Source organism: Gobio gobio (genome assembly GCF_949357685.1).
Source record: "Gobio gobio genome assembly, chromosome: 11".
Taxonomy (NCBI): domain Eukaryota; kingdom Metazoa; phylum Chordata; class Actinopteri; order Cypriniformes; family Gobionidae; genus Gobio; species Gobio gobio.
The window spans coordinates 36144619-36158927 of NC_137104.1; the positions used below are offsets into that span (position 1 = coordinate 36144619).

The following is a 14309-nucleotide window of genomic DNA, read 5'->3' on the forward strand; positions in this document are numbered from 1 at the left end:
CAATAAAACAAAGATACAAATGAAATAAACAGTACTTTAATTTCAGGAAGGTCTACTAACATTAAGTAATACGGCCTACAAAGAAATCTAATAAAGTAATGAAATGTTAAATAACACTGCATAGTTTTCACTGTATAAATTGATAGATTAATGATTATTAAAGCTAAAGTTATTCATTTAAGAGCTTTGAGCTCTTAGTTTGATTCAAATGAATGGATCAATCGTCAGCAGGTTTATTAGACGCTGACCCCTTTAAGATCGAATGCAGATCTAATAATAATCATATTTTCCCATTTATCCAAACTATTTACGCCCATATAAGATATAAACTGTGTTTAAGTGACTACTCTCCAAGCCGTTCATTTAGACAAAGGCTATTTGTTGTGTATTTGATGGTTTAGACGCGCGCACAAAGCCTAAAGTATAATGTGCACATCAGTCCGTTTGCAGCACACACACACATAAGCGAACTTGAAGTTGGAAACAGCGTCTCTTGCGTGGATTATTGTGCATTTAATAGCTCTTTTTATTATCAAACACGACCCGCAATTTAGCAACAGTAAAGACTGCATTTTACAACAATCACTAATTCTGACGTTTAGGTTTAGGGAGAAATGACAGCGCACCGCTGTGAAGGGAAGGAAGTTGTGCTCGACGGAACACGACCAGTTTATAATAGTTTTACCTCATATATTCTTTTTATAATCCTTGGAAGCCAAAATCGAAATCGAAAATAACATTTGATTAATATCACAGCCCTAAAGTGTAAGCAGACTAAACTTTTGTTAGTTCTCAGGCCATCGTCACTCATTAAGCAGGGACTGTCATGTAGCTCCACATGAGAGAGCTCTCTCTTCTGGATTGTTAATAGCAAATATACATCACAGACAAATGGTTTAATATTATCTCACATAGAAATGGCTGTTAAGATGGAATTTGCAAGATAACGTCTATATCAATAATAAATAGTAAGTGTATTGTCTTAATTTCTCCAGTACCGACATCAGAACCAAAAGCGTCTGAGCTTATCGATAGGCTACTGCGGTCTTTCATAATTTAGCACCGGGCTCATTTAATACCGGGTTTCAGTAGGCCTACCCATCCCTAGTTGTGCTGCTTAATATGTTTCTGCAAAGTTCAAAAGAACAGCATTTATTTGAAATACAAATCTTTTGTAACATTATAAACTGTCATTTCTGATCAATTTAACTCATCCTTGCTTTATAAAAGTATCTTTCCAACAACAACAAAAAATTTAGGCTACTAACCCCAAACACTTTAGAACTGTAGTGTATGTAAAATACACCTGGCGTTGTCTTAGACTACTTTAATGGTTCTTTATGATCCTTTTTGCCCTGAAATCGGTCACTGCATGCTATTCATTGTATGCTAGAGTAGTGCGAACACTCTGCAAAATAGCGATTTTTGTGTTCCCCAAAGGAAGACATGCAGGTAAACAATGACAGAAATTTCCTTTAACCCATTTCCTTTAGCCGATGTGTAATTGCAGTGTAAGATAATTCTCCACCATATGGACACATATGAAACTGATGCACAAACAAGTTTTAGTGTGAGTTTTTTAATTACATCTAACACTTTCTTCTTTGTCTCGCTCTCTTCAGGTTGGCTGCATGAGCTTGGGAAGCGGTTGGAGTCTCCATACGAGGAGGTGGGCATGGAAGCGGTCAACAGAACACTGAGCAGTGGACCGTCTTTGCGGAGCATCTACATTGCAGCGCTGTACTTCACCCTCAGCAGCCTGACCAGCGTGGGCTTCGGAAACGTCTCTGCCAACACAGACGCAGAGAAGATCTTCTCCATCTGCACCATGCTTATCGGAGGTGTGTGTGTGTTTGCAGAAAGGTTGAAGTTTAGGAGATATTTTTAAATATATCTGGAGGTAGAACAAATTTGGATCATCATTAGGATCCAAAAACTGGAGGCTGTATGTGTCTGCTGCTTATTTAGAAACTAAAAATGAGGTTGAATACATGTTTGTACAAGACAATTGAGAAATATTGGAAAAGTTAGTTGTAGATATTTGTATAAAAGTGTATATAAAAAGATTTGTATAAAAGTGTATATTTAGAAAGTAAATAAAAATGTCATTTAAAACATACAATAATACACAGCATACAACAATATCAATGTCTGCATAACCGCTGCGTTTACATATGTTTGTCTGTCATTAAATAGGATAATATGAGTTAACGCCAGCTGTTGGCATTCAAAATTCATGGCCTTTATTTTGTGAAATGTCACCATTCGCCACGGGGCAGTTCTGCTCCCTTCCCGAACATACAATAATACCCAATTATACACCCCAACAAGTATGTACACATTCAGTCAACACCTGTGTATTACCAGAGATCTTAGAGAGACAAGAGCCTATAAAATAAATACATATGTTGGAGTTTTACAAAAATGGAAAGGATCCATGCTGATCACTTTGTCATCTATCGAACTCAATAACAAAAATAATTAGAGCTGTTGATTCCTTGATTAAATTTGAGTACTTGATTTTAAAAAATCCTCCATTGCAATTTACCAGTGTCGAGTAGCAAAATACCGGAAGTGGCACATTCCACTGACGACAATCCATGAACCCCATTATTAGACCGTTTTAGACTCTATTAACTCTTATTAACTCGTATTAACTCTTTTTTTTTTTCTTTCTTTTTTTTTTGCCAGCCACCGGAAGCGTTTTTGATAATTAAAAAAAATATATTATTGCCCCTAGAATATTTTGTTGTACGAATATCTGAACATGCTATATATTAAAAGAATGATTAGACCCTTTGCTTTTAAACAAAAAACAAGTTTTATTCTAGCTTTATGCATTCTTTTTTTTTTGCAAACTTGAATGTGGGTAAGTTTTATAAAAAAAAAACTTATTTTCTCAGCTTTTTGCTCAAAGACTACATCCAGATCGGATTCAGAACAATGATCAAAACTCAGATGGAGTAGATGAGTTTGTACAGCAAAGCTTGTACAGTCCTATAGCTTTTCCTAGGTCGACATTTCATTCAGTAACGTTAGGCAGTTTTGATTTATATGCGTTTAATGTGATCGCATTATTTTACATATGCATATGATTACTTATGATTTTACTTGTTTCTGCATGTTCTTCGCATGTGTTTTGATCAGGAGATTCAGTACTCTTTTAGAGGATGTGTAATAGCGCCCCCTCTACCATATAACAGTAAAACACTGAAAGCTGGAAAATTCCGTCAATTGCGGGGAAGCGTTTTCTCACAAATGACGGAAATTTACGTCAATGCCGTGGAAAGTTCCCTGGATGACCCACTGCTTTTTTTTCGTTTTGTAATGGTTTTTCATGAGTCCCCTGTTCTTCCTGAGCAGTAAAACTGCCCAATGTTCTTCAGAAAAATCCTTCCGGTCCTGCAAATTTTTCAGTTTTCCAGCATCTTTTGCATATTTGAACCCTCTCCAGCAGTGACTGACAGTATGATTATGAGATCCATCTTTTCACACTGAGGACAATTGAGGGACTCAAACACAACTATTAAAAAAGGTTCAAACATTCACTGATGCTCCAGAAGGAAACACTATGCATTAAGAGATGGACGTGAAAACTTTTTGAATTTGAAGATAAAGGTAAATTGTACTTGATTTGTCTTCTGGGAAATATGTAAGTATCTTCTGTTGCTTCTCAAAAAATACAGCCAGGTTCTTAAAATCTACTCCCAGAAAGTGAAGAACAAGGAATGTGCATCAGGTGTGTTTAGCTTTTTTTATGTTTTTAATTAATTTATGAAGCCACTGTAAACTTTATCGTTACATATTATATTGTTATATTTTAATGCTATCATTAGTTATCATATACTATCACTGTAAATATAAAAACCTGAACTCGTAAAGATCGGGGGCTTAAAGAAAATCCAGAGCTTCTCACTGGCTTTTATGGTGGCGTTCATGTGCAATATTGTGTAAGTATCTGGCTAACCCGCTAACTCACGTTATTACTGTCTTACTGAAATACTACTGTAAATCAGCTGTGGGCTGCAGTATTACCTAAAACTGTGTCTATTAATGCAGATTATCATTCTTACTACTTTGAGTAAAGAGAAAGGATGGAGCAAGATTTGTTTTGCAAACATTAATGTTTACATCAGCTGGGCTAACGTGTGCACTGTTATTGATACAGTTCCCACATGTGCAACGCAATACATTAGACACGGAAACACACATACACAAACACACACAGGTTTGTTAATGGAAGCACACTTGTTAATGCTGATGGTGAGGAATTACAGTTGAAACATCTTATAATGTACCTCAAACTGAGTAGCATCACTGAGAAATAACAGATTGGGCCATTTGGCCAATCAGAGCAGAGTAGGCTCCCGGAAAGGAGGGATTTAGAGAGATTGATTCATCCATCAAGTCGTTTGAGAACCATTGAACATTGTGGATATGAGAAAATGAAAGTTTATCGACCTTTGATGCATGTAGACCTGTTGTTGGAGACCTCCAAAACAAAATTAGGAAACTTTAAAATAGCATAATAGGGGCACTTTAAACAAAATATGAAAAATTCATCCTATTGGAAAGTTTTCACCCCCAGCTCTTAATGCATCGTGGTGGTAGTACAAAGGTGTTTACCAGCTGTATCGAACTTTTCCGTAAAGTTAGCTTTGTCAAGCTGTTTTGAACTCCCAAAACGAACTCCGAATGACATCACATTTCGAATTTCGATTTCGTTCTTCGATATCGCTTGAAGTATATCTGCCTTAAATGCTGCTCTACATGAACTGTTATCATTTACATGTGTAAAGAGTGTTTCAAACTCCATCTCTGCACAGTGGCTGAAGCATTTCTATTGTAAAGAATTGGCCAAATATTAAAGATGAAGTAAACATTTGAATTAAATGTCGTTTGGCCAATATTAAACAAGGATTTGATCTGCTGTAATGTGTAACAATCACCAGGCCATTGGCCTCTGCAGGCATTTGTTATAATACATAATGCACATAAGATAATTGTTTATGTCATGTATATTGTGTTTTGTTGTTCTATAAAACCATATGATTACTTGCTTTTGATACTTTATTGGAACCAAATATTATTGCCTCATTGTTATGTATTTTAAGTAATTTTAAAGGCTTAGGTTTTTGCTTAGGTCTATCTTTATTACCACAAAAAATATTGATTAATCATCTAAATAATTGACCAATTACTCAATTACCAAAATAATTGTTAGTGATAGCCCTAAAAAGAATTATATTATATCCGTCTTTTGATAAATATTATAAGATTGATTTATTTTATTTTATTTATCATGGACAGTGAAGATTTAATTATTGTTTGTAAGCTACATGATAAAAATCAAAAGCCATGTTGACGATTTTGAATTGACATGTTCAACTTTCATGAGAAAACACCATGACTTCTTAGGTCATTCAAGTCTATACATTCATACATATGTGTGTCGTTATGTCTTTGGCAGCATTGATGCATGCGCTGGTCTTTGGTAACGTGACGGCCATAATCCAACGCATGTACTCACGCTGGTCCTCTTACCACACACGCACTAAAGACCTGAAGGACTTCATCCGTGTGCACCACCTGCCCCAGAGCCTCAAACAGCGAATGCTGGAGTACTTCCAGACCACCTGGTCCGTCAACAATGGCATTGACTCCAACGAGGTAAACCCCACGCTTCAGAGAGTATTACACCGCACAGCTGAATCATTTGACGATGCGGAATTCCTTGCAGCTGGACTGTGCAAGACGAGCCAACTTTACAAGAATACAATGTACTGCCCTACTGCACTCCAGTGTTTCATGCAATGCAAGATATTGGTACAGAACATTAAACTTCTAAAGTGACCTCTTCAGGGTTTTATTAACTCTTTATTGTTAAAGCGTAAGTTCACCCAAAAATGAAAATTAGACCATGATTTATTCACCCTCAAGTCATCCTAGGTGTATATGACATTCTTCTTTTAGACGAGTAAAATCAGAGTTATATTAAAAAAGTCCTGGCTCTTCCAAGCATTATAATAGCAGTGAATAGCAATGTAATTTTTGAAGTCGATAAAAGTGCATCTATCCATCATAAAAGTGCTCCACACGGCTCCGGGGGGTTACTAAAGACCTTCTGAAGCAAAGTGGCGTGTTTGTGTAAGAAAAATATCCAAATTTAAAACTTTAAAGACTAAAATATCTAGCTTCCGGCGGTCCGTAGTATGCGAGTCAACTTGCGCTAAAAGAGTAACCCGCCCTTGACGCATGTGTATTGATGAACGCAGAAGCACAGAGGATAGAGCAAAACAAAACATCAGTTATGAATTAGAAGTCTAAAACAAGAATTTTCAAAGAGAAATAGTGAGGGATTTCGATATAAGAGAAGAGGGGCTTGAGTTTGTTGCCCAGCACTATCCGCGAGAGGTGTCAAAGCTTGTGATTCTCCTACATCGCTTCAGGGTTTTATTTAGCCTGGATACTAGTCAAACTTAGCCCCGCCTACAACATTTGAGGTCGCGAAGTTCAGTCTGGACTTGATCTGTTGTGGAGCATCTATGCTTGAACCAGAGCTGTTCGGACCAATCAAATTGTCAGGGCAGGATTTATACGATGATGGACAGATGATCAACAGTAACGTAATCATCCACATCACTAAAGAGCGCTTGGGTTGAATAAATTCTCATCCTAAATGGAGAACTTGTTCGTATACGCATTCACCTTTACTATTTCTCTCAAAAATGATGATCGTGTTGTTAAGTACTCCGTGTATCCTTAAATTATTTTTTACAACACCGGCAAAGATCGTTTACACTCATCTTCTTCTTCTACTTCTTCCAGCGTACGGGCAGTTGAGTTCTGTTGACAACTATGCGTCGCTCCGTTGCTCTGATTGGTTGTAGGTATATCCAATTGAGTGCAGAGGCATTTTCTTTCCTGGTTCGGTTGAAACACGCCTCATAATCACAGCCCAATGGCGCAGTATCAGACTCATATTCTGACTAGAATCTGAGTATGACGACGTCAGGCTAGGTTTTATGGACTTCAAAAATGACCCAATATAGTCAGTATACTCACTATAGAGTCACTGCCATTATAAAGCTTGGAAGAGCCTGGACATTTGTAATATAACTTTTTTTTTGTCTGAAAGAAGAATGTCATATACACCTTGGATGACTTGAGGGTGAATAAATCGTGGTCTAATTTTCCTTTTTGGGTGAACTAACCCTTTAATCTATTGTTTTCACGTCAGAAATCACTTTCTGCTTGCTAATGACTAACAGAAATTAAAAAATATAAATGATCTAATAGACCAAACATTTTGACCAATATATTTTTTACCAATATTCACACATTAATTGATTATCACTTCTTTAATATTAATGTTATCTTTGGTTTAATGTAGTGTATGGATAAACTTTTAAAATAACAGATATTCATTATATAGATAGAAATGTGTAGTTTAACAGTTAGCCTGAAGTAAAGATTATGATGAAAATAATAATAATAATAATAATAAAACTTGTATTTGTTGATTAGTATTATTTTTTAATTAATATTAAAACAGCTATTTTTAAATATTATAAATGTAAATATATAAATTATTGTTGTTCATAATGAATATTTTATTGTCTTTACACATCTTTACAAGTCACTTCCTATCTGCTAATTAATAACAGTAACCTCCTATAAATAATTATAGATAAGCCGATAGACCGATATAATACTGGTCCAGTATTCAAACAATATTTAGTTATCAGTTCTTAAATATTTTATTAATGTATTGTTTGGATAATTATTTAACTTTTATAAATTAAATTAATTGAATTGCGTAGTGAGAAATGTGTAGCTTAAAATTTAACCTGAAATAAAGATAATGATGATAATAAATTTGATGATTAAGTTTTTATTTTTATTTATTAATATTATTAATATTTTTATTGATAATATATTGGCTATTCTATAATATTATTGTAATTCTCATGCAACAATATTAATTCCATATTTCATTTATTGTTAAAATCTGATGATAATTTTGTATTATTGTAACAATATCAGAAATAAACAAATGTATCAGTATGTCATAAAAACCAATATCTAATGACCATATTCACATATGGTATTTACATGGTACTCCAACATGAAAGAAAACCATGGTATCACGTCCAAACCTAATTTTTTTTATTATGGTACTGTAAGTGATGTACTTATAATGAAGTAACGCACTAAAGCCAAGAGTAAAGGATCAACTAAGACAAGTATCATTTAGATAGACAGTTGGACACTTGAGGAGGGGACAACTGCGTGCGCTCTGTCCTTGAGCCCGGGACTTTATTCCAGAGTCTGCGGGAAAAAATGAGATAAAATCTAAACACCTTGCTAAATCACAGATTTATGAATAATAGATGGCGAGGCTGATGGCCGGAGAGCAGGAGACGGAGAGCGAGAGAAAAAGAGGGATGTGTGCTGTGAGTGAAGGGGAGAGTGACAGATGCCATTCAGTCAGGCTGAAGGATGGTTGCATATATGGATGGATGAGCAGAGCAGATGAAGGGTGGCACAGGGCAGGAATGAGGCATGGCCGGAATACTTCCAGTTTTAGTTTTAGGGTGGAAACTCATAAAGTGGCATGCTTAAAGATTTTAATGCCAGTTTAACTAATGTAATGTGCTGTTATGCAAGTTTGCATAAAACACTATTTCTTTTCCTCATGATGTATCTTTTAACGACACCTTTCTTGTTCCTTTCTCTTTTTTCTCTCCTTCCTATACACTCTCCCCAGCTCTTGAGAGACTTTCCAGATGAGTTGCGTTCGGACATCGCAATGCATCTGAATAAAGAGATCCTAGAGCTCTCCGTCTTCTCCTCTCTGAGTCGTGGGTGTCTCCGCTCTCTCTCCTTGCACATAAAGACAACGTTTTGCGCACCGGGCGAATATCTTCTTCGGCAGGGAGATGCACTACAGGCTCTTTTCTTTGTCTGCTCTGGTTCCATGGAGGTGCTGAAGGACAGCATGGTGTTAGCCATCCTCGGTCAGTTTACACAAACACAGCAAAGCTCAAAAGGCTCCGTGTAGTTTTAGCATGACGGGAAAAATTACTGCCTCTCATTATGTGAAGACTTTAGGGCCCACGTGTTCCTACAGTAGCCAACAAATGCTGCTCTCTGTGATGGGTCACTCTCTCTGTGAGGCTTCACACACACAGCAGGCTCATAGGACAGTGGACCTAATGTGTGAAAAAAATAGAATCCACATTGTCGTGTTATGTCCTGCCTGTGTGCGTGTGTGTGCACGTGTGTGGTTGTGTGTTTGTGTTAATATCACCTTATGAGTTCTGACAGGAAAAGAACACACACACTATCTTTCTCATCTTTACCTCACACACTTTCTCCACCCTGCTGACAAAGGAAGGTCTCTCTGACATTGAGCTCTCAGGAAGGTTCAGTTTTTTGTGTTTACATGTGTATGTACTTTTTATACAGTATGTTTTTGTGCTGCTAGTGCTAATAGAGCTGTTTGTAGCCTCACAGTGCCAAAGTGCTGAACAAATTCGCATTTTCGAGCCACGAGTTCCCATGGGAGTTTATAAGGGTTTAAAGAATAGTGGTTTTTGATTTATGTGTAAAATAAGGTCTCTGGTTAACATTACTTGGAGACATTTTAATGTTTTTGTTCTATTATAAACATTCCTCTTAGAAAGGAACTCCTAAGGGAACCCATGCTGGATTAGCTCTCCACTTTAGCCTGCATATTGACACACTGACTGAACACTCCTGTAATTCGCTAGTGATATCTGACAAAATGTTAATGGGTTATTGCATCTTCCTGTTTGTTTGTGTGCTCCTGTGTGACACGTCCAGGTAAAGGCGACTTGATTGGTGCCAACATGTCAGTTGATGACCGCGTCATAAAGACAAACGCTGATGTGAAGGCACTGACGTACTGTGACCTGCAGTGCATTAATCTAAGGGGTCTGTATGAGGTGCTTGACCTGTATCCTGAATACTCCCACCGTTTTGTGCAGGACATCACGCACGACCTCACCTATAACCTGAGAGAGGGACAAGAGAGCCACGTAAGACATCACATGACCACTCTGTTGTTTTACGATAATTTCATTTTACCGATTCGTTAATTTCTTCTTGTGGCTGCCTAAACTCCTTAATGCATCTCTGTAGCAGTAAAAGCCTCACCTGATTCAGTTATTTGATTTCATGGACCCAAGATTCATAGACAGACATACAGACAGACTGATAGACAGATAGATAGATAGATAGATAGATAGATAGATAGATAGATAGATAGATAGATAGATAGATAGATAGATAGATAGATAGACAGATAGACAGATAGACAGATAGACAGATATACTCTTAAATATTGAAAGCACTCTTTGTTCATTTCTTGTAATGTTTTTTTTTTTTTTTTTACTACTTGATTTTATGTTTTGAAGCAATATTAGTTTATACATTTAAAATTCTTAACATACAATTGGTTTAAATAATTTTTTAATTATTTTAAAAAGTACTTATAATTACATATGTAGAGATTTAAATGAATTAATAATAAGAAAAAAGTAGATTAAGAATCATTTTGGAATCGGATCGTGAGGTACCTAAAGATTCCCACCCCTAACAGACAGACAGACAGACAGACATATAATTGTCAAAACGCACATTGTGTGAAGTATTCACATAAATACAGTCTGTTATGTCCTACGTAAACAGTTGGGAGCAAATTGGATGTGTAACTATTATAGATCCGTGCATTTGTTCTTAAAGGTACAGCAGCCTAAAAAAACTTGCCTTTATATATTTATTATGAATTACTTTATATTTAATTCATACAGCGAAGACTATACAGTGTTTTATTTTGTAAATTTGATTCAATTTCTGTAGTATTTCTGATGACATGTTAAATAAAACTAGGCTACTGTACCTGGAAACTTATTTAATTGTCATATTTTATATTGTATTTGTCCTATTGCTTATTTATTTTCATTTTATTTACCAGTTTTTTATTTGCAAAAGGTTTTTTTTGTATCAAGGAATTTTATTTATGTACTAAGTAGTTTTTCTATTTGTCTTAGGACAGCCTTGCTTTATTACAGAAGACTGCCAGTCATGTGTGTAGTATTAATTTAGTCAGCTATTAGTCCTGTGTCATATGTGCTTTTTAGATTTTATCATATTTAGTCAACCTTGTCCTGTTTTTGTTTAGTCAAGTTTTAGTCGACTAAATGTCTGAGCGTCAATAAAAAAAGTAGTCACACTGATAATCCCGATTATTTTCCTTAAAATTATATTTTGAGAAATGTATATTTACATTTCATCAGAATTGTTACTCTTTCAACTATCATCACAACTCAAGAATGGCAACCCATATGCATGGTTTATTTTACCTCATTTAGTTTAATTATTTATTTTTGGCTATTTATCATATAGGCCTAATGGAAAAATAAGAAACTTCTCTAAAAATTTTAAACAGTGAAATTTCATATTACTTTAAGGTTTTTCAATTCAAAAAACACCAAAAAAGACTTTGTATTGTCACACAGAGGTATTGTGTATTATGTAAGTGCAGTTATTAAGCAAACACAATCACAAATAGATCCGTGCTTGGATTTATTACAGTTTGATCTCAAAGTTTGAAAGTTTGATCTCAGATTTAGTTGCACAAGCGGCACTTTGATATAAGCAGAAAATCTCAAATAGAGATTGCTGAAATGCAGCTTACTTATTGGTGTTTTCAGATCATCTGCACACGAGAGAGAGAGAGGGAGAGAGAGAGAGAGAGAGAGAGAGAGAGAGAGCATGCACATGGTTGACAGATTGCAAATTTTAAGTGAAACACCGGATAGAATACATGTTCTTTTAACAGAAAGCTCTGATTGGGGGATTTAAATTATTGAAATTTGGCAACCACGAGGACGAACGCTCCTCTTTCACAACCTCCAGACAAAAACAAAGAATGATTTTGGTCAAGGTTTTATTTTTTAAACATTTTAGTCTCGTCTTTTTCCGTCAACAATATTGCATTTATTTGCGTTTATTGACGTTTGTGTCATCTCGTCTTCGTCATGTAAAAAAAGATTGTCAACAAACATTTTTCCTCATATTTCCGTTAACGAAATTAACACTACATGTGTGTAATGTTTGCGGTCAGCTTAAATGGAATTTGTTTTATAATATGGGTTGACTAAAATGTGAAGAAAAAACTAAATGCATTTCAAGGCTTACAATTAATGCAGTGAGATTTTTTTCTTCTAGACCTATTAAACTGTCTACTGCAGTCAAATAAGAAAAGGAACACAAAACAGTACAACTACAATCAAATATATGCAAATCGTGAGGTACCAAAAGATTCCCACCCCAAAATCTTACTGACCACAAACTTTTGAATGGTAGTGTATGATATATATGCGTCTCATATCCAGGATGTCCAGTAAGTCCATGGACAAGGTGCGTCTTCTCCTCAGCTGTCAATCATCCCGCACTTATCCACTAACAGTGCTGTGTTGACTATAATAGCTTGGGGCTCATTTCCCTAACAATGATCTACCTCCCGCCTCATTTGCCTAATGAGGGAAGCTAAGAGCACTACAGCTCTGAAACAGCAGGGAGAGAGAACGAAAAATTGATGATGATGGTGATGATCATCTTCCCCATTCCCTGTCCTTCCATGCCTGAAGCAGTAATCAGGGAGGGAGCGACGCTAGAGGAAGGGGAACAGCGCGTTTAGGGGCGAGGGAGGGGTAAGAGGAGGGGGAGGGGGGCGGTTATTGAAGTGCCGGATGACTGACTGCTTTGGGAAACTGCCGCTCTTTCAATTACAGTGTGAGGGAACCTTAATTATTCAACAGGGAAAATGACCAAATTATTCTACGAAAAGTGTAATTAATCAGATATATATAGAACAAGAGAGAGAGCGAGTACAAGATTAAAAGAGAGATAGATGGGGAATACCCCTCTCGTTTATTCCGTCTCTTTGCTGTGTTTTACCTCTTGACTTCTCCGACACCTTTCAGTGGACTGACATTTAAAGTGTTCTATAAATGGAGATTGTTATTTTCAGCCAACGTCGTTGCAGAGTTTCACTGTGTAATTGGCAATGCGCGGGAGAAGTGTGAGGTGTAAAGCACAGCAAAACCCATTACAATGACTATTATTGAGCGGATTAAATCGAGCCTTTAGGGCTTGTTCTGTGACATAATCACTCTCACTCGTACGACTTGGGGTCAAAGATCAATATATTATCAAAGCTGTTTGGCCAGGTGTTTTAAATGTGTTAAGGTCAAGTCTTCCCGGGTCATTGCTTGCAAGGTCAAAATTCAAGTTGTAAGACCTCTATCATTTTTTTGTTTTACCTAAGGACATTAACTTTGTTGTGTTTCTGCTGTTTCATAGCTTTTGTCTAATTAGTCCTTGAGGGAAAGTGTGTAGATTGTTTCGGGAGTGTGTGTACAGGTTTATATTACATTGCGGGGACCATATGTATAAGATTTTCTTTTTAATTTGTTTTGGGCTTTAATTTTTATTTATTTATTTTCTTAATAGTTTTTTATGCATAAATTAAACATCTTTTCGTTTATATGCATTGGTCATAAAATATGACTATTAATGCTGACTCTTATATAATATTGATACTACATTATGCTTATAATGATTCCAATTTATAATAATAATAATTTACAATATTTATAGAAACTATTCTAATATGCTGATTTGATGCTCAAGAAACATTTAAAGGGGTGGTAAACCACGATTTCACTATTCTAACTTTAGCTAACGTGTAATGTTGCTGCTTGAGCATAAACAACATCTGCAAAGTTACAACGTTCAAAGTTTAAAGCAAAGGGAGATATTTGCTTTTAAAGAAATCAGTTTCTAAGGACTACAGCAAACGGCCGCTAGGGACTACTACACATTCACCCAGGTTTTGCTGACATCACCAGGCCCAATATTTACATAAACCCCTCCTCCGGGGAATATGAAATAAGGGGGGGTGAGGCCATTTTGTATCGCGGCGCTGTTGAGGTATAGTAGGCTGGAGTGTTGTTGCCGCGATGCAGAGGAAACGCTGTTATATTCATCCGGATTGCAGGTCTGGGGTACTTGCTCTGTTCAGCCTTCCTTGGGACAGGGGTGCGTTGCAGAGCGTTTAAAATAAAACATGTTATATGCACGTGTGTTTGAGTCAGCGGGGAATCAGGCACGCGCAGGGCTCCCTGCAGCACATCCACGGAGGAGAACATCCACCGTCTTCGCGATTTCAATGCCAGATTTGCACAACGTCAGCTGCGTGAAAAAAACACTGCCGG

At 36.4% G+C, this 14309-nt stretch overlaps 1 protein-coding gene across 1 annotated transcript in view; it reads left to right on the top strand.

The window, feature by feature from the left end:
* kcnh8 (potassium voltage-gated channel, subfamily H (eag-related), member 8) overlaps positions 1-14309 on the top strand; it is a gene marked incomplete at both ends in the record, with an annotated part of 95082 nt that overhangs the window by 67708 nt on the left and 13065 nt on the right. Inside the window, 4 exons of the mRNA XM_079828542.1 lie at positions 1623-1841; positions 5471-5670; positions 8771-9020; positions 9850-10064. Of these exons, the coding sequence (XP_079684668.1) occupies positions 1623-1841; positions 5471-5670; positions 8771-9020; positions 9850-10064 (884 nt within the window). The remainder of the gene's footprint in view (positions 1-1622; positions 1842-5470; positions 5671-8770; positions 9021-9849; positions 10065-14309) is intronic.